This window comes from Pelodiscus sinensis, chromosome 9, assembly GCF_049634645.1.
Source record: "Pelodiscus sinensis isolate JC-2024 chromosome 9, ASM4963464v1, whole genome shotgun sequence".
In the NCBI taxonomy this organism is placed as follows: domain Eukaryota; kingdom Metazoa; phylum Chordata; order Testudines; family Trionychidae; genus Pelodiscus; species Pelodiscus sinensis.
In genome coordinates this window covers 54,996,210-55,023,810 of record NC_134719.1, presented here as the reverse complement: position 1 = coordinate 55,023,810, position 27,601 = coordinate 54,996,210, and the positions used below count along the sequence as shown (strand labels likewise).

At 41.2% G+C, this 27,601-nt stretch overlaps 2 protein-coding genes across 4 annotated transcripts in view; one reads left to right on the top strand and one right to left on the bottom strand.

Moving 5' to 3' along the window:
* PRG4 (proteoglycan 4) overlaps positions 1-19,294 on the top strand; it is a 37,838-nt gene extending 18,544 nt beyond the window's left edge. For both annotated transcript variants that reach the window (XM_025181860.2, XM_006110867.4), the window contains 8 exons: positions 1,607-1,771; positions 3,916-6,972; positions 8,716-8,802; positions 11,599-11,738; positions 14,262-14,418; positions 15,395-15,589; positions 15,788-15,913; positions 19,158-19,294. In XM_025181860.2, the coding sequence (XP_025037645.2) occupies positions 1,607-1,771; positions 3,916-6,972; positions 8,716-8,802; positions 11,599-11,738; positions 14,262-14,418; positions 15,395-15,589; positions 15,788-15,913; positions 19,158-19,267 (4,037 nt within the window). In that variant the 3' untranslated portion in view covers positions 19,268-19,294. The remainder of the gene's footprint in view (positions 1-1,606; positions 1,772-3,915; positions 6,973-8,715; positions 8,803-11,598; positions 11,739-14,261; positions 14,419-15,394; positions 15,590-15,787; positions 15,914-19,157) is intronic.
* TPR (translocated promoter region, nuclear basket protein) overlaps positions 19,294-27,601 on the bottom strand; it is a 67,656-nt gene continuing 59,348 nt past the window's right edge. For both annotated transcript variants that reach the window (XM_075936750.1, XM_075936751.1), the window contains exons 47-51: positions 24,158-24,253; positions 23,435-23,591; positions 21,870-21,988; positions 20,400-20,498; positions 19,294-19,509 (exon numbers count right to left, since the gene is read on the bottom strand). In XM_075936750.1, the coding sequence (XP_075792865.1) occupies positions 19,454-19,509; positions 20,400-20,498; positions 21,870-21,988; positions 23,435-23,591; positions 24,158-24,253 (527 nt within the window). In that variant the 3' untranslated portion in view covers positions 19,294-19,453. The remainder of the gene's footprint in view (positions 19,510-20,399; positions 20,499-21,869; positions 21,989-23,434; positions 23,592-24,157; positions 24,254-27,601) is intronic.

The following is a 27,601-nucleotide window of genomic DNA, read 5'->3' as shown; positions in this document are numbered from 1 at the left end:
TACCCCCTCACCCCCTCAGTCCTTGGGTTGGCAGCCACACAGGTCTGATTAAATAACTTTTTCAAATATTTCATGGGCCAGATTGAGGAAGTGCTCGGGCCATAGATGGCCAGTGGGTCAGCAATTAGAGACCCCTGGACTGAGGTGAGCATGTTTTGGTCTTTAAGCTGTACATCATGAAGAGGAAATAAAGCCCAGTGTACAAAATGGGAGGAAATGAACCAAAGTTATTACTATTCAGTTCTACTAAAATGGCTGCATTTCCCTTTTGTCTCCTTACTCTTTTCTTATTCATGCTTGTCAGGTAACCACGCGTTACCGTAACCCCAGGGAAGGTGTGCAGTTGGGATTAGGAGATTCCAAGGGGAGCAGACCCTGGCAGGGAAGTGGTCCATAATATGAGAAAGTTCGAAAACTCCTGGACGAGAGTGTTTTCCTGTTTATTACTTTTAAAAGTTTATAAAAAAATTAAACCTGTTTCTCTGAGGCATGGGAGACTGCTTTGAAATGCCTTGAGCTCTGCAGAATAGTGATAGAAATGTAGCCGTGTTAGTCTGGGGTAGCTGAAGCAAAATGCAGGACAATGTAGCACTTTAAAGACTAACAAGATGGTTTATTAGATGATGAGCTTTCGTGGGCCAGACCCACTTCCTCAGATCAAATAGTGGAAGAAAATAGTCACAACCATATATACCAAAGGATACAATTAAAAAAATGAACAAATATGAAAAGGACAAATCACATTTCATAACAGGAGGGAGATGCGGGGGGGGGGGGGGGGGAAGGAAGGAAGGTAAGTGTCTGTGAATTGATGATATTAGAGGTGGGGAGAGTGGGATGTCTGTGAGCTAATGGTATTAGAGGTGATAATTGGGGAAGCTATCTTGGTAATGGGTAAGATAGTTTGAGTGTTTGTTCATTCCTTCCCGGAGAGTGTCGAATTACTTAATTACTTAAGTACTTAATTACTTAAGACTTAATTACTTAAGTCGAGTGACTTAACCACCTGCATTCTGCTACAAAGACCTTTTACATCTGCACTTGAAAGGGAATCCTCTGAACTGTCATTCATGTCATTCTCTGAATGTCTGTCATTCTGCAGACCAGGGAGACGCTGAGCAAAGCCGTGGAGGACCCAGCCGGACCCGCGGTGCTTCCAGCTGATCTGGAAGTGGCCGCGGGTCCGGCCCCGGGTCCTCCGCCAGCAGACCAGGGAGACGGGGAGCAGCTTTTCTCGCCCCGGAGGAGGCGGGCAGCGGGACCAGGCGTCCCGCTGCTCCAGTCCTCCGGGGCGAGAAAAATCCCTGTTCGTTACTGCAGATCCGACGTAAGTTGGATCCGCGTAATTCGGGGACTGCCTGTATTAAATGAGGCTGCGAAGGGCTCAAGTTTTCAGGAATATGACCATAACATTTGCTACCTCCTTCTGGGTGTTGCTTCCATTCATTGCTGGCTCAGGAGGCAAGCCATTTCAAATACTTCCCATCTTCAACACTCCAAACCTTTATCTTTTGAGAACAATTTTCTTGTAAACTGAGTATTAGCTTCTTCTACAACGTGTTTTACATGGCTTCCCATTTTCACCAATTGTTTTACTTGGCTACAGAACATTCAGAATCTGAGAAACAGAAATCATCTTCCTCATCGTCTTCTTCATTGTCGACCACAACCATTCGGAAGACAAAGGCTTCGTCAAAAAATCCCAATGAAAATGGCCAAACAAAGGACATTAAAAACAAAAATAATAGAAAAGCGAAGGATGCCATGAAAGGTATGTGATAGAAATGTAGCCGTGTTAGTCTGGGGTAGCTGAAGCAAAATGCAAAGTGCTGCATTGTCCTGCATTTTGATGAAAGGTATGGATTGTGATCAAACAGCCTAATGCAGAAATCAAATGTAAACAGTATAAGTAGCAATATAATAGAAGCATGCTTGTCTTTCTATGTAGAAAGAATTTTTAAGGATTTACTGCAAACAATCCTCTTTTTTAATATTTTCTGTTTCACATCTGATTAAATGCTTTAAAAGTCTTGAGCTTGTAAGCTATTCTGCATGGACAGACCATTAAGCTCACATGTGACTCCACTGAGGTTATTAGGGCCATGCACAGGCTCATTTGCAGTTTACCAAATAAGGACAGTTTGCCAGAGATTCCAACATACCTAGTTTTACTTGTAAGTTTGGAACATTCAATACAGAACTCACTAAGTGACAATAAACATATAACCCCATGTTGGCATTTTTACAGGGTCCCTTTTCAGAGTAGAGCCACCATTAAAGTTGACACAGAAAAAGACCAAAATTGATATATTTCCATGGAAGAATCAAAATGTCCTAAGAAGCATGAAGAAGTCCTCCTTTAGCCAATGCAGTATCTCTCCCTTTTCAGATCTTAAGTGCACCAATAGCCCTATTCCTTTTTTTAAAATGAAAAACAATCTCCTTCATATATAGTAAAGCAGATGAAGCAAGAAAAAAGGCCTACCAGAACTATACTGTAACCAGAGTCAACTAACTATTTTTGAGAATCCCCTGCGTAATAAGTCAGTAGGCAGGCTCAGGTAATCGTGTAGAACTTAGGTAGGCAGGAGATTAGATAGCTTGGCACACTGAAATCTCTTTTCTAAAGAAGGATGTGAGTGGCTTTGTTGGGTAGGAGGGTTGACTGCAGATACACACAGGATAGAATTGCGAACATGGTGTTGCTCTCAGAATTGCTTGGCCTAGTGTGAGAGCATTTTTGGCCCAAATCTAAAGGTGGATCCTTTAGACTCTGTTCACTTTTATATTACAAAAACTACAAGGAGTCCTGTGGCACCTTAGAATTCGTTTTTTTTTCTTTTCTTTTTTGCAGGTACAGACTAACACAGATACCCTTCTGAGACTTTTATATTAAAATGTCATTAACACCCGTCTTCCCCAAGGCCAGGAGGTGGGGTATTTCCTAGCACACATCCTTTTTCCAGCCCAGCACCATTTAACATTTACAATCTGTGTATTTAACAACTAGAAAAGGTAATAAAATCTAACCTGTCTCCAAAGACTTCCCATTTCCTCACACAGTTTGTTATTAGAGAAACAACTGACATTGGAAAAGTCACAACACAGTGCACCACCACATGTCACAATGATTACAGGTGGCATAAGAATATGATTATAAAAATAACAGGCTTTCCCATTTTCAAGGGTGCACTTATTTAACTAAAGGTGTGATTTTAAACCAACTTAATTAAACCAATGTAAAATCTTGCATGGACAGTCACAGTTAAACACAATTTAAACTTGTCTTTTATCAGGTTAGCTTAACTCAAGTCCTTATCTCTTGATGAATTAAGCTAACCTGATAAAAACTAGGTTTAAATTGAATTAAGGTACAGGTTGAACTTCTCTAGTCTGGCACTCTCTGGTCCAGAATCATCTGTGATCTGGCATGATTTTAGTTAGCCAGGTGTCCACTAATCATGGGTGTGGCCAAGTTTCCCGCTGTCTCATAACATTTGTTTACAGCCACCAGTCCTGACTCAGAGTTGTGTGCTGTTATTTAGCTCTAATCTACCCCTAAATGTCTTCTAAAAGGCCAAGAAGCAGTGGCAGCATTAGTAATATTAGACAATATTGACCTCTCGTGTGTGGCAAATTCTCTGGTTCAGCACCAGTCAGATCCTTAGGGTGTTGAACTAGAGAGGTTCAACCTGTATTCACAAAGGTTTCTAAATCGATTTAAGTTAAAACAGTGCAACTTTACAGAAAAAAAGTGAAAGAGATATTGCTATAATTTACAAGAGTTACAACTGTTGCCAGCTGTGTTTACAAAAAAGCCATGAGTGTCAAATCCAAAAGAGCAAATGCTGGAATGCTGCAGAACTATGAGAAAATTAAAAAATGGCGCTTTAACTTGATATGTGCTTCTTGTAGAGAAAGACTCAAAAAACAGAAGAACTACAGCTGATAAAATAAGAGAAATTTCTGAGGAGATTGGCAGTGGATTGGAAAATGTGGGCACCAGGCCTGCTCCTACTACAAAGCACCCCAACAGAAAAATTTTAAGAGAAGGAAATAAAGCTACAACAGCAGCTCCTTTGTCAGAAGAAAATTTTAGAGAGACCCCTGCCTCCCAACCACATAAAACTACTATGACAATCAAAATGAATACTACAAAGATATTAACTCCAAAGACCAGCATGCCACCTACTACTACAACAAGTACAACTAAGATCTCAGCATTAACTAATGCAGCTCATGTCACCAAAGCTAAAGACAAAAGTACTACATCTATGAAAAATGCCACACCTACTACCACTAAAGGGGCAACCATAGCTAAGAAAAACACAAGTATTGTAACAACTACAATAGATAAAGAAACAATAGCCCAAACAGATAAAACAGTAACAGCTATTACTGAAAGTCAGACTGTAACAACAGCAAAACCAGTCACGACAGCTGCAGCTAAAGACACTGTAAAAACAACAGCAAAAAAAGACGCTACCACAATAGCTAAGAAAGACACAACCACAGTAAATGATATTATATTCAGTCCGGATGAAAAAGACGTAATGAGTGAAAAAGGTACAACTACTGCAGCTAAGAACACTGTAACAAGAGCACCTAGAACAGACACAACTACAGAAATTAAAGACACTGTAACAACAACAGGAAGAAAAGATACAACTATTGTAGACAAAGAAAAGGTAACAACCAAAGTACTAGCTACTACAGCTAAAGAATCTATAATGACAACAGCTAAACTAGACACAACTACAGCAACTAAAAAGACACCTACTGCTGCTGAAGTAACAACTGTGGCTACTGACTTGACAAATGAAAGAGAGACAACCACAGTAAGTGATGAAGTTATAACTCTAGATGAAAAAGACTTAACTAAAAAACACACAACTACTGCAGCTAGGAAGACTGTAACAAGGGCACCAAGAACAAGCACAACTGCAGAAATTAAAGACACTGAACCAACTGCACGTAAAAGAGATATAACTATTGTGAACAAAGAAAACATGCCAACAGGTGAAAAAGACAAATCAACCACAGATAAAAAAGACACAACTGTGGCTACAGAGACTATGATGTCTACAGATGAAAGAGACACAAAAGATGCAAAAAAGACAATTACTGCAAAAAGAGAGACTGCAACAACAACTAAAACAGTCACAACTGGTTCAGCTAAAGACACTGTAACATCAGCAACTAAAAAAGATGCATCTACTGCAGGTGAAGAGATTAGACCAAGTCCATATGAAAAAAGCTTAATGCCTAAAAAAGACACAACTGCTGCATATAGAGAGATTGAATCTTCCCCTAACACAGCCACAACTGCAGCAGCTAGGGAGACTGTCACAAGATCACCTAGAACAGACACAACTATAGACACTAAAGACACTCTAGCCACCACAGGTAAAAAAGACACAAGCACTGTGGACAAAGAGAGTGTAATGACAATAGATACAAAAGACACAACTACTATAGCTGAAGTCAATATAATGACAACAGGTGAAAAAGACACAACAGGAAAAGACACAACTTTTGCCTATAGAGAGATTGTAACAACCAAAGTAACAGCTACTGCAGCTAAAGAATCTATAATGACAACAGCTAAACTGGACACAACTACAGCAACTAAAAAGACACAAACTGCCACTAAACAGACACCTACTGCTGCTGAAATAACAGCTGTGGCTACTGACTTGACTACTGCAGACAAAGAAGAAACTGAAGATAACAGACAGAAAACTACGGCCACCAAACAAACAACTGAAGCGAAAAAAGAACTGACTGCGGTTATCAAAGGGACAACTACGGAAAAAGCCTCTGATGACAAAGAGGTAACCACAACAGATAAAAAGGAAACACCTGAAAGTACTGTCACTAAAGAAACACTGACTGTCTCTGAAGAAGTGTCCACTATAGCTAAAGACTCCCAGGAAAGACCTGTGTCACCAACACAAGATGGACTTGGTACCACTGTCACACAAATCCCACCAGTAAAAGCCACTGCCAAACCTTCCATTGAACCTGAAAAAAAAGCTAACCCTGCGATTGAAATTACTGCTACTGCACCAATAAACCTTACTACCTCTAACCCAAAAGACTTTATGAAAACAAAAGTCCATTTTGAAACCACAAAAGAAACCTCTACTGTTACTAAAAGATCTGTAACAACTTCCATTTCCAAGGGGACTACTGAAACCAAAGACATCTCTGAAAATGCATACACTAGAGATACTGCTACCCAGAAAAATACAGAGCAGTCTCCAACTGACAGATTACAAACTTCCAAGATCATCATCAGCCCTTCTTTGACTCAGAAACCAGCAGCAAACTCAGTCCCTTCTGAGCAGGAGAATCATAGAGATAATTCAAGCCCCACTCCAATGGACCCAATGACTGTGGCAGACAGTAATTTCCCTGGCAGAAACACAGAAAACCCTAAAGAACCAAACCAAAATCCTACCTCTCCTAAACAAGAGGACTCCATAGACTCCCTAGCAATCTCATTCACAACATGTATTGCTCCACTGAAAGGTACACTTAATCCTAATGGCAATAATGAGTATAACTGGTTGGAAACCATTACAAAAATAACACAGACAACAACAAAATCTAATTCGGCTATTTCTCAGAAACAAGAAACTACATCACATGGGATTACAACTAGTAACAGCACTGATCTTGTTTCAGATAAAGCAATTACCAAGGAAAACCAAATTGCTATGAACACAAATACTTCAGTAAAACATACAATAGGGACTTCAATCTCTGCAGCTGTGAAGGATATGCATTATACCTCCACCTTGGCAAATGGATTCAGAACCACAAGGCCTGAAGAGAGAAAAGAAGACCCACATTTCCCTACTAAAACATATTCAATATCTTACTCAACTAACGCGCCAGAAAGAACTCCCACTATCCAGGCAAACTCCACACTACAAAAGACGATCAACACAACGTTCTTTTACAAAGGTATCTTTCTTTATAATTGTAACATTTATGTTTATAGCAATGAACAAACTAAATTTCTTAGACAGCCAAACCATGTCACCATTTTAGGAGCCATATATTTCTGAAGGGATCACTGGGAACATTGAGTGCAAGTACCAGGGAACATAGGAATCAAAACAGGGCCAAAGAATAAAGCTAGAGAGAGATTTCCAAGTCTGATGAAAGTATTCCAGTATTTATTAGAGTTCAACTATTAGTCACGTGACCTAATTTGACAGCTATTTTGTACTGATACCCACAATGAAAAACAAGAAAACCTCTCCCCTGGCTCCATCCAGCTGCAATGCTGCTCTTTGTCCTCATTATCCATTATAGTTTAATTAAATTTAATCCCTATCATTTTCCCGAATCAGTTTTCTAAATTCACATTTGTGCATAGTTTGCTACAGTTAGGCACCAATAGACCTAAGTATTGTTTAAATCCAATTACTAGGGTAGAGTAGTCACCCATTTTTTATCATTATGAAACTTGAGCTCCAGCTATATACTTATCCTTATGAAAAAAGAGCTCCAGGAAACACTACACGATGTCTGTTCAATTCACACTTATGAGTGGAGAATGCTGATGTGGTTTTGCATCCACTATGTGGTGTGAGGGACAGCATGAGATGCAAACCAATAGACTGTTGAAATCAATGAGAGGTAGGTGCCTGAAAACATTTGAGGATCTGAGCATAAATCTATATCTCTGTGAATGAGACAAAATACAAATATTTTCAGGACTTCTTGCTTTGGGTCCAGGGGAGCTAGCAGCCTCCATGGGCCTCTGGGCAAGGTATGTCGGGGGGGGGGGGGGGGGGGGGGGGAGGGAAGAGGACTGCTCTGTGCTCCTGGAAGGGACAAGACCTCAAACAGAAGGGGAGGGCTGAGGCAGCCAACCCTCATCGCCGTCAGAGTGTGGTGTGCCCCCGCCAGCCCTCAGAGAAGCATAAAGCGTTCTGGAAGCAAGTCATAGGAGCCTGGGGCTCTGGCCATCACTGCTATTGCAACATGGAGCCCTGGGCCCCGGTGCAACTGTCCCATTGGCACCTCTCTGTTAGCAGGCCTGTTTGGAACAGGTCAGCTATACAATGCAGGATGTTTTTCTGAAATGCAGGTACTCAAAATATTAACGAAAGAAAACTATGGATTGCTATAAAAATACCAGACTTGACATTCTTCGGTCACAAATATCAAGATTCAGACTTTGGTGATCCTATCTCAAATGAATAAAATGCTAAATCTATATCTGCTCTGTGTGAATGAGACAAAAAGGAAAATATTTTCAGAACTTTTTGGTTTGAGGCAAGATTGAAAATTTCCTGCAGTTTTTCTGTTTCTTATCCCAGCTTACCCAGAGCAGAGAGAACAAACAAAACAGAAGAGATTTTTTAAAAATCTTAAGTTCTCTTATTTGTAGTGTAAGTATTAGATATAGGAATTAGAACCCTGGATCCAGAATATTCTCAAACATAAAGAAGGAATGGTGCTTTTATGCAGCATTCTTACTGAAAGTTTTATGTTTATGCCTTCTTTTATAGTTTAATAAGTTGATCAATATGCAATACAGATTTCCTTATGCACACTCTAATAAATAATTATATTAAAAGACTATGTTCCATTAGTAAGAGGTTTATTTTACTTGACAATCCTCTGGCATTTCAAACTGTTCTTTGAGCTTCAATTTCATTTACATAAAAATATACACTAATTATTTTGACCCAGGTGAACAAGATGATAATAATTTGTGTAATGGAAAGCCAGCAGATGGAATTGTTGCTTTACCAAATGGAACATTAGCTGTATTTCGAGGTGAGTAATCTATTATTTTATTTTATTTTTTTTTACAAATTGTGTTGACTCCACGTTTAGTCAATTACCTGCCTCTTAACATCTTTAGGGGAAGGGGATGGGGGAAGGACTTTTGATGTTTGAAACCCTGAATTTCATATTTGAGATCTGCTTAAAGCGCATGCTCTATCCCCAGAGACAGCTCTTAATTGCAACACAGTTTGTACTGCTCCCAGCTTTTCCTTTGGGGCAGAGAGTTTTATAGGCAGAGGCTATGGCTACACTGTTTGCTTTTTTGCAGAAGAGGATATGCAAATCACGCTTGCATTTGCATATCTTCTAATTCTTTTTGCGGATGAGGTTTTTCTGATAAAAAGCTCTATTTAGATGGAAACCCCCCTCCTTCGCAAGGCCCCTTTATTCCTCGTAAATCGAGGTTTACAGGGTCTTGCGAAAGAGAGTTTTTTTCTGACAAATGGCCCCGTCTATATGGGGCTTTTTATCGAAAAAACCTCTTCCGCAAAAAGAATCAGAAGAAGCTATGCAAATGCGAGTGCGATTTGCTATCCTCTTCCGCAAAAAAGCAACAGCAGTGCCCAGCAAGAAGGAGGCAAGGTGATTAAGATAACACTAGGCTTGTCATTCAAGTAATTGAAGGATCATTAGATGATCGTGAAAACATTGCCAGCTGCTCCATTTAAAAGACAGGACAAAAAGGGTAGGACTAAATAGTGATGGGCTCCAGGGGGTCATTCAGACCAGTGCTGTTCAACTTATTCATAAATGGTCTTGAAAAAGAGATAAACAGTGAGGTAGCAAAACTTGCAAATACAAAATGATTCAAAACAGTTAAGTCCAAAGATGACTGCAAAGAATTACAAAGGGATCTCATAAAAGTGGGTAATTGGGAAACACAATCGCTGATGAAATAAATGCCAAGTAATGCACATAGAAAAATAGAATTCCAACTACAGGTACAAAATGATAGGGGTCTAAAATAGCTGTTACTGCTCTAGAAAGAGATTTTTGGATCATTGTGGATAGTTCCCTAAAAAGACCTGCTCAATGTGCAATGGCTGTCTAAAAAGCTAAATGATTCTTTGAGATAATTAATAAAGCAGAAATATTATATTGCCTCTATATAAGGTCATGGTAGATCCACATCTTGAATACTGCATGCAGATCTGATATATATTGGTCCAGAAAAGGGCAACATAAATGATTAGGGGCAAGGAACAGCTTCCATATGCAAGTCAGTCAAACTCTTCCTCCTCTTTTCTGTCCTAGCTTTGCTACTCTCAGCCACTAATGGTTAGGCAGATTTTCTGGGGCCCCCGCCCATCTTGATGAATATTACTTTTCCAGCAAGTGCTTCTGGCTCCAATGACATGGACCCAGCAAGTGCTTCTGCAATGACATGGATCCTGCTAGGTGCTGAGCCACCTCTATTGCATTTTCCGACCCATAGGATGGTTTGGAATGGCTGCTTCAAGCCTGGTGCTTTGGGGGGCCCATGCAGCCACCTTAACTGTCCTATGGAGAGGGCCCAGGATGGCCTGGGGATTACTTACTGCAATGGTGGGAGCCAGAGTGGAAATATTAAATATCAGTTAATTGAATAGTCATATAACCTCATGAATTTTGATTGATTAATCGACTCTTCTATTGTCCTCGGGGGCAGGGCTGGCAGCCGGTAGACTCTGGCCCCACTCCCAAGGAGTCCCTTGCTAGTTCACGCGGGGTGCCAGATGGTAGCTGGTCGACAAAGAAAGCCAGTTTAAAAACCAGCTCCCTTTGCAGACGGGCTGCCTGTTGCCTTGTGCTGCTGCCTCTGAAACAGAGGCAGCAGTGCAGGGTGGCAGCAGACCCTGTCCAGGACGGGGGAGGGTAGGAAGGGAAATGTGTGTAATCTATAGCACTAACCTATAAGCTTTTGCTCATCAGATAATCGGTTAATTGACTACACTATTATATCCCTAAACCAGTGCAACCCAGCAGCTTGCTCTGCACTGCCCCACCCCACCCTACCGCCCTCTCCCAGCCCACTGTACTCCACTTCATGGTGGCAGCAGGAAGCAGAGAGCCCTGGTCCCAACGTGCACCAATGCTGAGGGAAAGCTAAGTGCAGCAGCCTAGAAGAGGGAACAGGCAGTCGGGTTTCTCTATCAGGAGGGAGGCCAACCCCTGCTGTAGTCCCATGCCAGGCTGCCTGGTAATCCCCTGGCTGCAATGCCTGGAGGAAGGGGCTTTGGTTAAGGAGGGTGGGGTAGAGGCAGGGTGAAGTGGGGACAGGGCCAGCGGGAAGGCGTGAACCAGGGGTGGGGCCTGTGATGAGGATGGGCTGCCCTGGGCACTCAGCCTTGCAGCAGTGAGTACTTTGGAGCAGTGTTTCTCAACCTTTTTTTATAAAGTACTCCCAGTACCTACAGTTTTCAGACACACACATTTTTTTTCCTACACATTTGTTTAAACAATTTAATTGTAGCCGGGTGGGCGATCAAATTTTTGGGCATAAAAAGTACAAAAATAATGAAGCTCTGTAAAACTTAAAACAAAAATTCAGTTTTCTTCAAATTTCAGTTGTGTTGATGTACCCCCCGACTTCTCTCGAGTACCCCTGAGTGTACTCATACCACTGGTTGAGAAACACTGATCTAGAGAGCCCGTTGTGCCAGTTCAAAGGGTGGTACTGTTTGGAATTTTTAGATTTGGCATTTTCTGTACTACTACATTTTTCAAAAACAAAAATTTAAGTAGGAGCAAAATGGTGCACTTTACTGAGGTTTTTCAGGGCTAGCTCTACTTTTTATTTTGCAGGTCATTACTACTGGCTGCTGGATTCAGCTAAGCAACCAACAGTATCCCCTCGCAAAATCACTGAGGGGTGGGGTATTCCATCCCCCATTGATACAGTCTTTTCCAGATGCAACTGCGATGGCAAAACCTTCTTCTTTAAGGTAGGGAAGTTATCTTGCTTAGTTTGAGCACATAAAGGATTTAATTTCAAGGGTGCCTGCAAACCGAAAAAAAAAAAAGAGGGGCTGTATGGAAGAAGGTTATAAGTAGGAAATAGATCCATGAGTTCAGCTGACAAACACTTATCTAATTGTCTAGGTTGCTAAAGACTCACAAAGGGACATGCATGTCCATAGGTGCTGGAGTCCATTCTTGTGAAAATAATGCTGTATTTTAAAAACTGACTGTATTTTAAAACTTTGATACAGAAGCTTGAATTTTGCATACTGCTGGCGTGGATGGCCCAGGCATTAGAGTGTTAACTTTAGAAGAGGCACACAGGATATTTTTCAGAGGGAAAAGGAAATACACCATGTTTATTGCAAATACAGCATAGAAATCAGCATATGCATGTGCGCGCACAGAGTCCTGCAACTAGTGTCATAATTACCAGTTTTATGGGTGCTCATGCCAACCTACTGGCCAATTAGCCTGGGCCCGGGAAGGAGCCGGGTTCTGTCAGATGCAGTCCGATGCCTGGAAGTTGTTTTCGCAGAGCTAACCCAAAGCTTCATGACTTCATCTCCCCCCACTTTAGTCTATGGGTTTTTGCAGTGTCACGGTGAAGCCATTTAATTTTACCTCAAGGCTGCTTCCATTGTCATGCTCCATCAGTACATTGGTGAATGTCCTGGGAGTGGCTGCAGATGGTTTATCTTGTTCACAGATCTCATTCACAGGTGTATGCCCTTGCTTTAGAGTTGTCAATTCTGCCCCTCTTTGGCCATCCTGAATTTGATGAACACCCTAGTTCATACCTCCTCCTTAACCATTCTGACCATCTGGTGCTGGAGTCTCCCCACATTCCTCACTCAACAAAGCAATTTCTCTTACAAAGGAATATGCAAAATTTATTCTGTGCATGGATGACTCTGAAGACACCACTAGGTGTTTCCAGAATTCTATTTCTACTTCACGCAGAGGAACCAGAGAATAAGTCTTCGCCCTTCAGGATTTCTTAGTTACAGGATTAGACACACAATTTTAAACAATGTCTTACTCTTATAATACCTATAAACAATTTATTACTAACTTATAATACCCAATACAGAATATATTTCAATACCAAGCAGCTACTATAAAGCAAAGCATATGAAACAAAATCTATATAAAATAAAGCCTAACTATTGTACGTCAAGCATACAAGTGCATGCTCTGGAAACCTGCAATAACAATTTTGTAGTTGCCCACTAGATTCTATTGATTTAGACATTTATATTATTGGGTTGCATTTATTTTCTTATCCCTTTACCAAGTCCACAGCTGGATATAAATCGTTGGAGGAGAAAGCAGAACATCTGTCTAATTATTGCTACATTTCTGCTTTCACCCTTAAGACCTTAATGTCCAGGCTTAGGACCTGAAAAGAGGATGGGCTGGTTGGAAAAGTTAAATTATCTCTTGCTCCATGCACCATATAAGTCAGAAGAGGGGGGACATAAATAGTATAGCAGGAAAAATGTTAATGGCTCCAGGAACTCCCCAGCCTTCACATGCTTTACCATAGGTATAATTTATCTGGCACAGTTGGCAGCCACCAGTGCCCTTTTGGAAATGCACAGCCTGTTTTCGTACACTAATAATCACAGGAATGCTAACAATTGGTGAATTTGTTTCCTTAAGTGGAGTAATTTAAAATACTGAGTTAAGCATGAAGTCCTTATTCATTGTTACACATTCACTCTTTATTTGGCTGGAAAGTGCTGCATGAAAGAGCAAAAACCAATTGTGCAAAGTTTCTGTTTAATATTCTTGGGCTCACTGTTGGGAAGTCAATGCTGGTTCTACCCCTTTCGCCCCCCCCCCCTCTTCTATCTCAAGCTTTTTGGGATCCCTGAAAGTTCTTAAATGCACTCTCCTTCCTTCATTATATAATAAAAAAATGTATTACATAAACCCAACAAAGCTAATTTTTCACCATATTCATATGCTTTTATGTTATCCCCAATCTTTTGTGACGTTAATATGTAATTCCTTCAGGGAAGCAAAAGTCATTTTTTTCTGTGTCTGTACAATATCCGGTCCAATAAGGTTTTACTCTTGATTGGAGCCTTTATACCCAACTGTAGTATAAATATTTACTAAGACTCTATAAGCAATTTTCAGCCTACCAAATGAGGCTGAAATATACTGTCCTTAGAAACAAATGGTGGAATGATTGTGAGTATCAAAAACCCAGCACTTGAGTTCCCCCTACCTCAGGATATTGCAAAAGTAAAGTGGCTGTGGGTAGGTGAAAAAGTTAGTATGCTAATAAATGTTTAAGAAGCCTGCAGAATAATCTTTCCAACATAAGCTGAAGTCATTTTTATGATTGAGGGATACATCAGTAATTATTTGGGACAGTTTTATAATGTACAGTAATTAGATGTGGATTTCATAATCACTTGTCTAGTCAATATTGCAGCCTCTCAGCTGTGACCATTTTTTTTCCTCTAAGTAAAATCTTCTGTTTACATCCTCAGGGTTCCCAATACTGGCGTTTCACTAATGATGTAAAGGATATGGGATATCCCAAACAGATTGCAAAAGGATTTGCAGGACTAAATGGGAAAATAGTAGCAGTTCTTTCAGTAGCACAACACAGGAACAGGCCAGAATCTGTGTATTTTTTCAAAAGAGGTATGTTTCATAACTAAGGTGCCTACAAATGTTAGAGCTATTTAGCTTATTTCTTTTTGTAATAAAGCTCGGCTTCATTTCCAAATAAGACTGCATGTCTGGCAACGGATAAATGATGTCACCAATACCTAGTACAACAAGAGCCTGAGCTAACCTGAGGCTTTGAAGACAACTTTTGAATGCCAAAGTGATCATGGACGTTTACATACTTTTCAGGATAGGGTTATAAAGAAGGGTTTTAATGTCTTTTGGACACTGTTCCAATCACAAGTTAACAAGGCACCGTTACGGAAATAAACCAATCACCCCACAGCTATGTATGGAGCAGTTTCTCAGTTATGGTTCTTTTCTTAGAAAGTGCTAGATTTAGCCATATCATCATCTTATTTGAATGGTATAGTCTCTACACAGGAACATTTGAAGGAGCTATTCAGATTAAAACAGCTAGGCAATAACATTGATCTAATCCTATAGTCCAGTGGTCTCCAATGTGGTGCCACGGCGCCCGCCAGGGCATTTATGTGCACCCGCTGAACAACCTAGGCCGGCCCCACCCCTGGGCGCGCGGCACATGCCAGTGCCAGCCCAGGGCGTTAGGCGCATGCGCGGCCCCTACCCCCGGCGCCCGGCAGCCCCAAAAGGTTGGGGACCACTGCTGTAGTCTTTTTCCTTGGTAGCATTCCCTCAAGGAAAGGGAATTATGCAAACAAAAAGCCTGCAGCATCAGGCTAGTGCCTTACAATTTCACCATTTTTCCCCAAGAGAATTGATCACTTTCAGCAGGTACTGTTACCATCATACTTCCAAGTTATATATGTAGTTTTTTTACACTTAAAGCTGGAAGTTTCTTCAATAGCATTTGAACACATTTTAAAAGATGTTGAGTTGTTCTTGTCTTTCCAGCCTTTCAGGTTCATATTGCTGACAACATTTTTGCTTCAATTATTTTTATAACTGGAACAAACTTCTCCTTCAGGTGGCAATGTTCAACACTATGTCTACAATCAAGAACCCGCTAAGAAGTGCAAAAAGAAAGTATATGTTAGGTACCCAGCTTATACACCCAGAGCAGTGATCAAGAGGAGACGCTTTGAACGTGCAATAAGATCAGCAGTCGTGTACCGCACACCTGTCATGTCTCACACGATCAGACTCCACCATAATCCATCAGGTCTGTTATATTTAATGTTATTTATATTTATTTTAAAAGTAATAGTTTCTGAAGGACAGCATTTGTCATCTGTTCACCTTGTATGATTTTACATCTCTTCAACCTAGTAGCTGTTCTCTGTTTCTCTTCCCAGGTTATAACTTTGTATGGGTCATGTTTTAATATATTTTCCTAACAAAGCAATTTTCTTGTCTGCAGGAATATTACATCATGAGGTTAAAATAAATTCTTACTGGAGAGGATTTCCAAAGGTAGTTCGCTCAGCTATATCAATACCTAACTACCAAAGGCCAGATGGCTATGATTACTATGTTTTCTCTAAAGGTAAGTTAAACCTAAAACACATTAAATCTCAAAGGCAAGTATGGGCTTCTAAAATGTAAAGTTACCTACCCTTTCTACTACAAAAGAATTGCCAAGGTAAGTTTAATGAGTGCTAGGGTTCAGGCTGAAAAGAAATGGCAATAACTCAAGCTTGATCCTTAGACTCTGAATAAATGAATGTTTCTATTTAAAATAATCAGCGAAATAGCTAGCCAGTGTCACTAGTTGTCAGGCAGTCTTGTTATCTTATACATATCTAAACCTTTTAAATCTTATCTGGAGTCATCACTGTAATGACTAATCATTAAAGAATGAAATCCTCAGACCACTGAATTGGTACAGTAGAGTCCTGATTATCTGACCTAAACGGGACCGGGGGGTGGTCGGATTACCGAAAATATCGGATAAAACGGAAACTGGTATGAAATCAGGTTTATTACTTATTGTTCTACAGAACAAGTAACATAATAGAATACAGAACATTTAGTATGCAGTATGGCAAAACGCTAAAGTTATTGTTTAAAAAAATTAGTGATTGAAGTTTGTTTCTCAGCTTTGTTCCTCTTCCTTGTGGCGAGGTTGCGCCAGCGTCTCAATAACATAACATCACTAGCAGTTGCCTCCCCTTGTTGTTCAACGTAAGCCAGTGCCGTCTCGAGAGCCTTGACCCCTTCACTATGACTAATTCTCTCCGTTTTGTCATTGTCATTTGTATCTTCATCATCTTCATTGTCATTGTCATCCCGATTCACCAGAGTTATGTCGCAGTCAGTCAGTTCTTGTTGCTCATCTTTCTCCATGCATTCCTGTATATCATCATCATCATCCACCTTTTCACAGCCTGGAATTTGTTGTAACAAAGGTAGCAGGTTATCACAATTTTCTTGCACCATTTCTTGTGTGTTTTCGTCTTCAGAGAGTAACTTTCTCCATGATCTTGCCAGAGTTTGCGGTTCAATTTCTTCCCATGATTGTGTGTTCCAATAAATAGCATCTTTTATGTTCACTGTCCTTAGCTTATCTAGCATACCATTTCCATCGTCTATCGCCTCAATGAGCGTAGCTAAAAGCTTACGACGATATTTTTTCTTTAACGCTTCAAGCACACCCTGGTCCATAGGCTGACACAATGACGTGATATTAGGAGGAAGAAAAATCACTCTAATGTCCCTACTGAACAGTTCATCCTCATGAGAATGAGATGGCGCATTATCAATGACAAGGATTGCTTTCCTTGGTAGATTTAGTGAATTCAAAAATTGTTCTACTGAAGGAAGAAATTCATTGAAAAACCAGCCTCGGAAAATTGCTGAATCCATCCATGCATTCCTCTGATTCTTGTACGAAACTGGTAGAGCAGTAGGTGCTATGTTTTTGAAAGCCTGTGTTTTTTTTACCTTTCCAATAAATGTGAGTCTTAGTTTGTGGTTACCAGTAGCATTAATACAGGCTAGAATAGTCACTCTTTCTTTACTTGGTTTATACCCAGGAGCCGAAGCTTCAGCCCAGGAAGATAGAGTTTTTGAAAGCAGCATTTTATAGTTTAAGCCTGTCTTATCGCAGTTATGTATCTGCTCACCCGATAATCCTTCATTTTCGATGAGACAATGAAAATTTGCTTTACATTTCAGAAACCCTTCCTGATTTGCCGATAATTTTTTGCTACATATACTTAGCTGCCTTAACCTGTATCTTTTTTTCCAGCAATCAAGCCAGCCTACACTAGCCATGAAATCAGGTTCCCCTTCATTAAATTCCTTTTGGAAACTCAGAGCTTTCTCTTGCAGAATCGGGCCTGTGATAGGCATGCCTTATCCCTTTGCTGTGTGAACCATAAGAACAAAGCTTCACTCACTTTTTCATATTCACATTTTTTCATTGTTTTTTCTGTCCTTCAGTCCTGCACTTGAGGGTCAATCAGAGCACCAATTTTCTAACTCACTTCTTTTCCTTTTCCAGTCACCAACTGTAACTCACCCCACACTGAGTTCAAATGCAATTTTTAGCATGGACTCGCCTTTGTCTATTCTTTTTAACACTTCAAGTTTTTGTTCAATGGAAAGAACCAGTTTTTTCCCTCTTTTCACATGCCATGTTACTCAAACAATAAAATATTACAGTAAGGAGAACATGCAATTGGAAAAATGAAACACAATCACAGCACAAACATAAATCACTGGTGCAGAGGAACAAATGAAGCTACAGCCACGGCGGCATGTGGCGCACGGACGCGTAAATAGCACGTCGAATGGCTATGTCGGATAACCCGGAAGGTGGGATAAGTGAAGGTCAGATAATCCGGACTCTACTGTAGTAGTTTTGCTGCTGACTTCAGTCAAGTCAGGACATCACTCAAACAGTTCTGCATATAAACCCCTGTGCATAAGGGCATAAATCAACTTCTAATGCGGGTCAGGAGAAACTTTCCCTCTGGGCAGCATCCCATAACTGGATACTGAAGGATTTTTAGATACTTTTCTCCGAAGTATTAGATATTAGATTAGGACCACCACTGATCTGGTCCAGCATAATTCCTATCATGCCTATGAAGTAGGTGAGAATGCCTACATGGGAAATAAGGTGCCTTTTCTTAGAATAAAAGTGCACAACTCTTTAGCCCTTTCACAGAAGTGGTAGGACAGAATACAAATGAGCATGAGATAGCAAAGATAACAAACATTCTTCCTTTAATTCTCAAGGCTTTGGCTGAGGGTTGCTCAGGTTTTTTTAAGCCACTTATCTGTTCAAGTGCACTTAATTTTACAACTGAATATAAAGAATTTCTTCTGGGATTTATGGGTGTATTTAAATGAGCTGTGTTTGGGTTTCAGAAAAGATCATATCTCACAGTATAACACTAAAAAGTATGAAAGCTTGAGATTAGTATATGCCAAAAGACTGACAAAGTTGCCAATTTTTTTAAAGAAGAAACTACTCTATAAAAAGGGGAGACCAATGGGACTAAGTAGCAGTTTTTCAGGTTGCTAACCAATAAAACAGTCCTAGCCGGTCAAGACTGATAATTGTGACTAAAAAAAGAAAATGTCAAAACGAAATACTTTGTTGGGAAACAGGTATTAAAGCATCTCTCTCAACTACATGTGATATAATGCCAAAAGGACAAGGAAGAGGGAAAGTGGCATCTGATGTTAACTCAGCTCATTAATCAGAGAACTTTTCATATACTAGACTTCCTGTACCAGTAATTCTAATTTCTACTCCAACTGCATTTCTCTTACTGCAGATCAATACTATAATGTGGATGTGGCCAGCAGAATAGCAAGATCAGTTACCGCTCAGACTGGGCAGACAGTATCCAATGACTGGTATAAGTGTCCAAAAGAAGATGTGTAACAGGAGTGGAAAGAAAGAAGCCATAATCATTGGACAGTTTGTTTAATTTTATTAATAAAGACAGTGAAATGTGCACACATCAATCTACGTACAAAATGCTGCTTTTAGCGCTGTAATCATTAAACTAAAGCAACAATAGCCAATCTGACAGTCTGTATACACAGCTTCAATTACTTTACAGAACTTTTAACTAATATTGCCTCTGTTTAGGCCTCCTCTGCCTCCCATTGCATGAGTTACACCTGTGTAGGGAAAGAGAAAAGTGCAAATGTAAGTACTTGTTCCTGCTCCAATAATCAAACATTATTAGTTGCTACTTCATTTAGTAATGAGGTAAGTGTGCAATGGAGTATTCCGCTACCAATCTTGGTTTCTCTGTGATGGCCTAACACATCAATGGACTGTTATTCCAGGGGCCAGAAGAGCCACAATTACAGCATGCTCAACTATGGGTGGAGACTGTTACCTTCCTTTCTCAACAGCCTCCCTATTGGTTGATTGAGACACAATAGTTGGGACTGCCATGGAAATCCCTTCCAGTTCAGCATTTTTATGGTTAAATCCACATAATCTGAATGTTAACAGAAATATCAGTGCGAGCACCAGTATACACAGATTATTTAATATTTATATTGAAGAATAAATTTTAATCTGGGGAGGTTTTTTATGTGGGGGATGTTATAGATAAAATCACTATAACAAGTACTATCTAGAGAATATTAACATATTAAGCTTCTGTAATTTCAATCATTTAATTTTCTTAAAAAGCAGCAATGATTCCAGGCTTCATCTCCACAAAAATCTTACATTTAAAATAGGAAAATTGTGTTAGGAATAATCTTAAATATCAGAATTGTAAAAAAAAATTTAAATGTATACATCATCTTGTAAGAGCCATAAGCTACATAAGAAGTAAGTCTTTTTACCTATCAGCCAAATTAAATGTTTTAGATACAGTAATATATATAGATATCTGTGGAGCAGAGACCCTACATTATTTACTGTATCATCACGTATACATACGGGTGCACTATACATTTCCAGTTTTAAAAAGGTTAAGAAAATTGTTAAGAGGTCATTTGAAAAAGTACATACACGTAGAGTCATAATTGTAGCACTGACAGTCACTTACCCCTCTGCCTGTTAAACTGACGACCACGGACACCAGTTCTTAATGTTGGTGGCTGAAGTCTGACACGCCGGAAAGGCTTTGGTTGATTACTGCTTGTGTCTGTAGAGGGAAAAAAAACCCAGAATGTATAAGATTATTATTGCAGTACGATTGTAATTGTTAGTGAGTCCATTGCTTAAGTTTAACATACAGCAATGCTTGTCTTTCATATTTTAATAAAATTGTGAAGGTTCAACATGTACTTCTCAAGTAATAATAAAACCTCAAACTGAATAAGTGTGTTTGTTTTTCTTTGTCTCTCCCCCCTCCCCATCAGCCGGATGAACGATTGTGTAACTGTATTTTGACAACTAATACAAAAGGAAAGTAACTTTCCATTTGTATTCTTTATAATGTTTTCATGTCAAACTCCAACGAATACATAGAAATGTAAAGACAATGCAAAATTAAAACCTTATTAAAGTGTTTATTTTAATACAGCTTGCTCTAGTTGATGTCTGAGTTACCTTACTAGTGCCTCTGATTACTATCTTGCCCTTTACTTCTGCACTGCTTACATCACATCCCTTTGAACGGGTTGAAATTTCTTATGTGCAACACCAATATTGAAGTAGTGCATGGAGGTGTACAAACAAACAAAACACACACCCACCCACCCCCACCCACACAAAGAGAGAGAGATACATACACCATATATACTCATTCATAAGCAGACTTAAAAAAAAATCCCTTTGTGAAGAGCAGGCGTCGCCTTATGAAACAGGTTCTTCCCAAGCTGCAAGTGTGCTGAAGGACTTACTAGTTACTAGCACAGAGTGTCTCTTTATATCAATATAGGTATACATCTAAACATATTTTAAGCAGCAGTCTATGAGTGTGGAAGAAAATATATTAAAACAAGACACTGTGTGTGGTTGCTGTGAGGTACCTTTAGTGACTACAAAGGTGCTGTACAAAGGTAGGAAATTAGTCTTCTTCCACTCAAGGAAGAGTAAAAGCCCCAGAAGAATTAACACGTGGCTTCAGGGTTTGTAGACAGATGCATGTTTCAAAGAGCTTGCAAATATGGTTTCATCCTACAAAACTAGCATCACACCTAGTACTTGCTTCTTCTGACGCATAAGAGCCAGAACTCTATCATATAGCAAAAATCTGGCCTTAATGCAATACTTATTATTACATGGTAAATCGTAACACAGAATTTTAAAAAATCATTAAGTTCAGAGGCAGCATTTAGCTCCTGTTTACTGCCACTCTTCACCTGCCGGTCAGCTGAGCTCTCTGCCTCTGTGGGGAGCTTTGAACCTCTGAGTGGGACTCAGAAATAGTTATGCAGACACGCAGTTGCGTGGCTTAGACGGAACTTTGGTCTTAGTCTGGTCTCCTTTGCCAACAATGTATTCCGCACTGGGAAAAGTCTTGATATGTAAGCATCGTATAAAACATCTGTGTTTGGAATGAAGCCCATACCTGCTGATGAACTAGAAGGAGGATCCTGACTGGTGGAAGGAAGGTCTGATTCATCAGGCGCTTGAACAGATTCTTCTTCTTGCTGGCTATCAATCTCTAGACCAGCTTCAGAAGTAATTCTGGAACATAAAAGTTCAGGTGTTAAACAATGGTCAGAAACCTAACGAGAAATAGAAAATACCCTGAGTGCAAATATAATTTAACAAGGAAATGGATTCTTTTTTACCATAGGTATTTTCACACATAACCAGACAGAAAAAAGTGAAGGGTATCAGAAATCAGAGATTTTTTTTTTAAATAAAGGTAAAAAAAAAAAAAAAAAAAAAAAAATCTACTCTTGCACTTATCTACTCATCCACTGCCTTTCAGATAAGACCAGAAAAATGAAGTTTCCTTGGGGGTACTTTTTAGTGAACCATGTCCCATGGAAGAACATACACACTAATTCTGCTCCTCAAATTACAGATGACTGCGGGTAAGGACAATAAAAATATGGACTATGGAGTCTGATCAATCTATCAATGAATAATTCCTGAAGGATGCTTCATTGTTACAGTAACAGTTGCATAAATTACCTGAAGAAGGGATGTGATTGGTTAAGCTGTCAACCGGTAAGCATCAACCTTACTGACTGATGTTTTCCGGTTACAGTTAACCAGTGGCACAGGCTGAGGGGTGCTTCAGCCTGCCAGAACAACTCCCACCCGCTCCCATTTAAGCGGTTAATTCGTTAAAATTTAACCAGTTAATGGATTAAACGGGATTTTACATCCCTAATCTGAAATGCTCAGCAGACCACTTTCAAGATCACTGCATTAATCCATTTATCAAGAAAAATGGACCAAACTCACTCAGACCCTAGGTACCTAGAAAGGGTGTATATCACAGATGGGCAACCACAAATAGTGAGTGAGTCACATGAGTGGCCTTCCTTCACCTCAGTGGGCTGCAACCCAATGGCCCTTGGCTAATCCCTCACCCGTGTGCCTCTCGCGCACTGGGGCACCAGAGCCCCACATTTCCTAATAGTCCTCTCCCTCCTAGCACTTTTGGAGCATTCAAATCACAAGTAGCTTGTGCAGTAGAAAGATTGCCAGGGAGTTCGCGGGTGGAGCCCCAGTGGCTTCATCACTGGCTTATATTCTTTACAAAAATTTACATTTTGTTTTTGTTATTTCTGCAAGCCGCAAATTAAGATGTTCAGGGGAAAAAAGGAAATTGACACTGAACTGTGGTCATTTTGTGACATCTACAAGTTCTAAATCCTACTATCAGTACCAGATGTTGAAAAATACTTTGATTCAAAGTCTAAATTCCACTTTTCCACTGCAAGTGAATTAGCTTGTGAACATCTTCCACTACAAAGTAGTTTTTAGTTCAGATGGGTTCATTCTCTCTGTAGCCACACTGAGATGGTTTTCAAGAAGAACAATGTTCTAATATAGAGAAACCAAACAGAGCTAAGATTTAACAGACACTCTCAAATGATGAAATGCAATGAAAGTATGTCAAATTAAATCTCAAATACAGAATTAAGTCTTAATCCACTGAATAGTATACCTTACCCTTCAGATTCTGCCTCCACAAAAACCTCATCCCCATCATCACCCACTCCGGATTCAGTAGTGGTGGATAAACTTCCAGTGGATGTTGTAACCATTGGAACAGACTGAGAGGCATGCTCTGAAGGATCAGCTGTGGTACTTTCAGTAAAAACAGTCACTTTAGAAAAACAAAAATCAGGAAAAGCAGTTAAGACACCCAAAATATTGGATACTAGGGCCGTGTCCAGACTCAGGGGTTTTTTTGGGAAAAGTAGCCTTTTCCCGAAAAAACTTCCCCTGCGTCCAGACTCAAGCCGCGTTCTTTCGAAATTATTTCGAAAGAACGCGGCTTTTCTTTCGATGGTGGTAAACCTCGTTTCACGAGGAAGAACGCCTTCTTTCGAAAGTTCCTCTTTCGAAAGAAGGCGTTCTTCAATGTAAAGAGGCCGTCTTCGAAAGAGAGCATCTAGACTCGCTGGGTGCTCTCTTTCGAAAAAGCGGATTTCTCTTTCGAAAGATCCGCCTGCAGTCTAGACGCGATCTTTTGAAAGAGGCTCTTTCGAAAGATGCTTTCGAAAGAGCCTCTTTCGAAAGAAGCCTGCAGTCTAGACATAGCCAAGGAGAATTCAGGCTACAGTAATATTTTCACCACAGCAACTAAAACACACACAACTAATATTCTCCATTATGTTGCGAATCAAAGCTTCTAATATTCTCATTACATTCTGCCATACTGATTCTCACCTGGTGCTGCGACTTGCAGTGGAGTTGTTGGAACACTGCGGCCACCAGATTCTTCTTCATGGGCAAGGAAGAGTGGTGTTTCATACATTCCTAAACCTGTAACACACAACTCTTGGTATTAATGGGTATAGTGAATGCCTGTTAGACAACAGGAATTATACCATTATCTGAAGTCCAACTACAGGCAGTCCCCGACTTACGCGGATCCAACTTATGTCAGATCCGCACTTACGAACGGGGCTTTCTCGCCCCGGAGCTCACAGGCAGCGGTCAGCCACCTCAAGCTCCGGGGCGAGAAAAGCTGCTCCCGGTGCCCCTGGTCTGCTGGGGACCATCTCCAGCAGACCAGGGGCACCGGGAGCAAACCCGCAGCAGCGGCGGGTTCCCACGCTTCTGAGGCTTTGCCAGAGTTTCAGCTTCTGAGGCTTTGCTCTGGCGCCGGACCGCTTTGCTCCTGGTGCCCCTGGTTTGCTGGAGACGGTCCCCAGCAGACCAGGGGCACCAGGAGCAAACCCGCAGCCGCGGCGGGGTCCCCGCGCTTCTGAGGCTTTGCCAGAGCAAAGCCTCAGAAGCGGGGGACCCCGCCGCGGCTGCGGGTTTGCTCCTGGTGCCCCTGGTCTGCTGGGGACCGTCTCCAGCAAACCAGGGGCACCAGGAGCAAAGCGGTCCGGCGCCAGAGCAAAGCCTCAGAGGCGAGGAACCCCCCCCCCCCCCCCGCCGCTTTGCTCCCTGTGTCCCTGGTCTGCTGGGGGGGGGGGGGCGCAGCTAGTGTGCCCCCCCCAGCAGACCAGGCTTTTGTTGTGGACCCTGGGGCAGAGCAGCTGGGGCGCTGCCGGTTGGTCCCGCAGCGCCGCTCTGGGCACTACTGGACCAACCCGGCAGCACCCCAACTGCTCTGCCCCAGGCGTCCTGATTCAGCTGCTGATGGTCAGTTTCAGCAGCGGCTGAATCAGGACTCCTGGGGCAGAGCAGCTGGGGTGCTGCTGGGTTGGTCCAGTAGCGCCGAGGAGCGGTGCTACTGGAGCAACCCAGCAGCATCCCAGCTGCTCTGCCCCAGACGTCCCCAAGTCAGCCGTTGCTGAAACTGACCAGCGCTGACTACAGGAAGCCCCAGGCAGAGTTGCTCTGCCCCGGGCTTCCTGGAATCAGCTCCTGATCAGTTTCAGCAGCAGCTGACTTGGGGTTCTTAAGTTGAATCTGTATGTAAGTCAGAACTGGCGGTCAGTTTCAGCAGCGGCTGAATCTGGACGCCAGTTCCGACTTACATACAGATTCAACTTAAGAACAAACCTACAGTCCCTATCTTGTACGTAACCCGGGGACTGCCTGTAATTATGTATGGTCCTACGAACTGATGTAATTTATTGGTTTGTATTTAAACAATAAGACTAAATAATTGAGATTACTTCAAAAGTAAACCTAATTTGCACAAAGGTAGCACCTTGAAGCCAAAATTCTTCAGTTTTAATTAAATAAACTACATACCCACTTCAAATAAAGATCTCTATTTTACAGGGAAAAAGATGCAGATGAATTAAATGACTTGTCCAAGATTAAACAGGGAATCGGTAAAGCTAGGATCCAAACCTAAATCTTCTGATGATTGACCTGAGCTTTAACCTTAACCACTAAATAATACTTCCTCTGATGAAGTAGAGGATTTTTTTTTCAATCCTGTAAGTGAATATCCTATTAACTGAACACATGCAATTTAGATTAAGCCGCTTAAAATAAAGAAGTTATTTTCAAAATTAATGCCTCACTCAATAATGGGAAAATTATTTCACAGGATTAAATAATTAATAAAACAATCAGTTTGGGCCTTCAAGCCATCTGAATATTTTTTAATTATATTATTTTATTTTTAAAAAAGCCTGATTACAAACCATCCTATAAGCTTTGTTTTATCCCAATTAAACTGTTATGCCCTTTTAAAATGAACACTGGAAGATCCCATGATATTTGCTGTTTACTTGAAATCTGTCAGACTACTGCAAAAGAATTTCAACCAGGATACATTTCTTTTAGAGACGAGTCTTGCAAAGGAGCCCATAAAGCAAAATTGTGCTAAGTACACAGGTTCTTCACATGAGATAATTTCACTGAAACTTATGAAAAAAGGCAAGCACTGGAACAATTATGAAAATGTCTCATTTGCGAACCTTGCAAAGGCCTGACACTCACTTTGATGGCATTTCAGAGTTTGAATGGATGTAATTTATAATGTATGCAATGAGGTAACTTTTGACTACTGAATCCAATCAATTCCAAAATTCCAGGGAATATTCTAGACTTCAATGGTCAAAACCCTGTTTATTTTGGATAAAACTCAAAGGGTGAAGACTGAGGTTATGTGAAGCCCCTGTCAACTCTTTAGCACCAACCAGACACCTGGAGAACCTCTGCAATAGTCTGAAGACCAAACAACTGTTTAACATGGGCCATGAAGGCCTTCTAGCACGACAATATTTCCATCTTATCTCAGTTTATCCACTCAGTTCAGTTTAACATGTGGACATAATAAATAACTGAGCTTCCTGACAGAGAAAAGAATAATAGTGGTGGGGTAGAGGTATATATGCAGATCTTGTCATGATGGAAATGGAGTGGGAGGAAATGGGGAATACTGAACAGGAGGACACAGAACTTACCAGAAGAAAAACTGAGATGAAAGGGGGAAAACGGGATTTGGGTGTATTCAGAATCTATGCAATGGTGAGGGTATAAAGGAGACCCTGAAGTGGGACAGAAAGACAGGACTGGGCACACAAAACTCCTGGCAGGTGGGAGGCGTGGGATCCTACTCTGGCAGGGGTGTCCAAACTTTTTTCAAAGAGGACCAGATTTGAAGAAGTGAACATGCGTGAGGGCCGTCCCAGCACTCTCAGCCCCAAGGCGGAGGGCCCGCAGGGTCGGAGGCGGGCGGAGAGCGCAGGGCACGCCGGCCTCACGGCGGCCTGGGGGCAGGGCGAACCCGCAGCCGAGCGGGGGAGTGGGGCTGCGGACGTGCCCTACAGGGCATGCTCTAGGACCGCGGAGGCCATGGGCGGCGGCGGCGCAGCCGGAAGCGGCGTGCTGGGCGCGCCAGTTCAAAAGAGCGCCGGGGAGCCAGGAGAGGGGGAAGAGGCGGGGGCCGTATTAAATCGGAACACGGGCCGCAATTGGCCCGCGGGCCGGACTTTGGACATGCCTGTACTATGGGATCCTAGTATGGGTGTGGTGCACACAGGTCTTCTATTAGAGAACGGAGTGTGGGGAAAGTAAGAATGGGAGTGCACATAGAGAAGTTGCTAGGGAGGAGAAAGGAAGAGTCTGGTATGGGAGAAAAAGGATATATAGAACATATGGTACAAAAAGAGTGCAGAAATAGCAGGGACTCCTTGAAAAAGAGATGGGACAGTGGAACATGGGGCTTATAGGATGATTGGAGGAATGCAGGGAGCA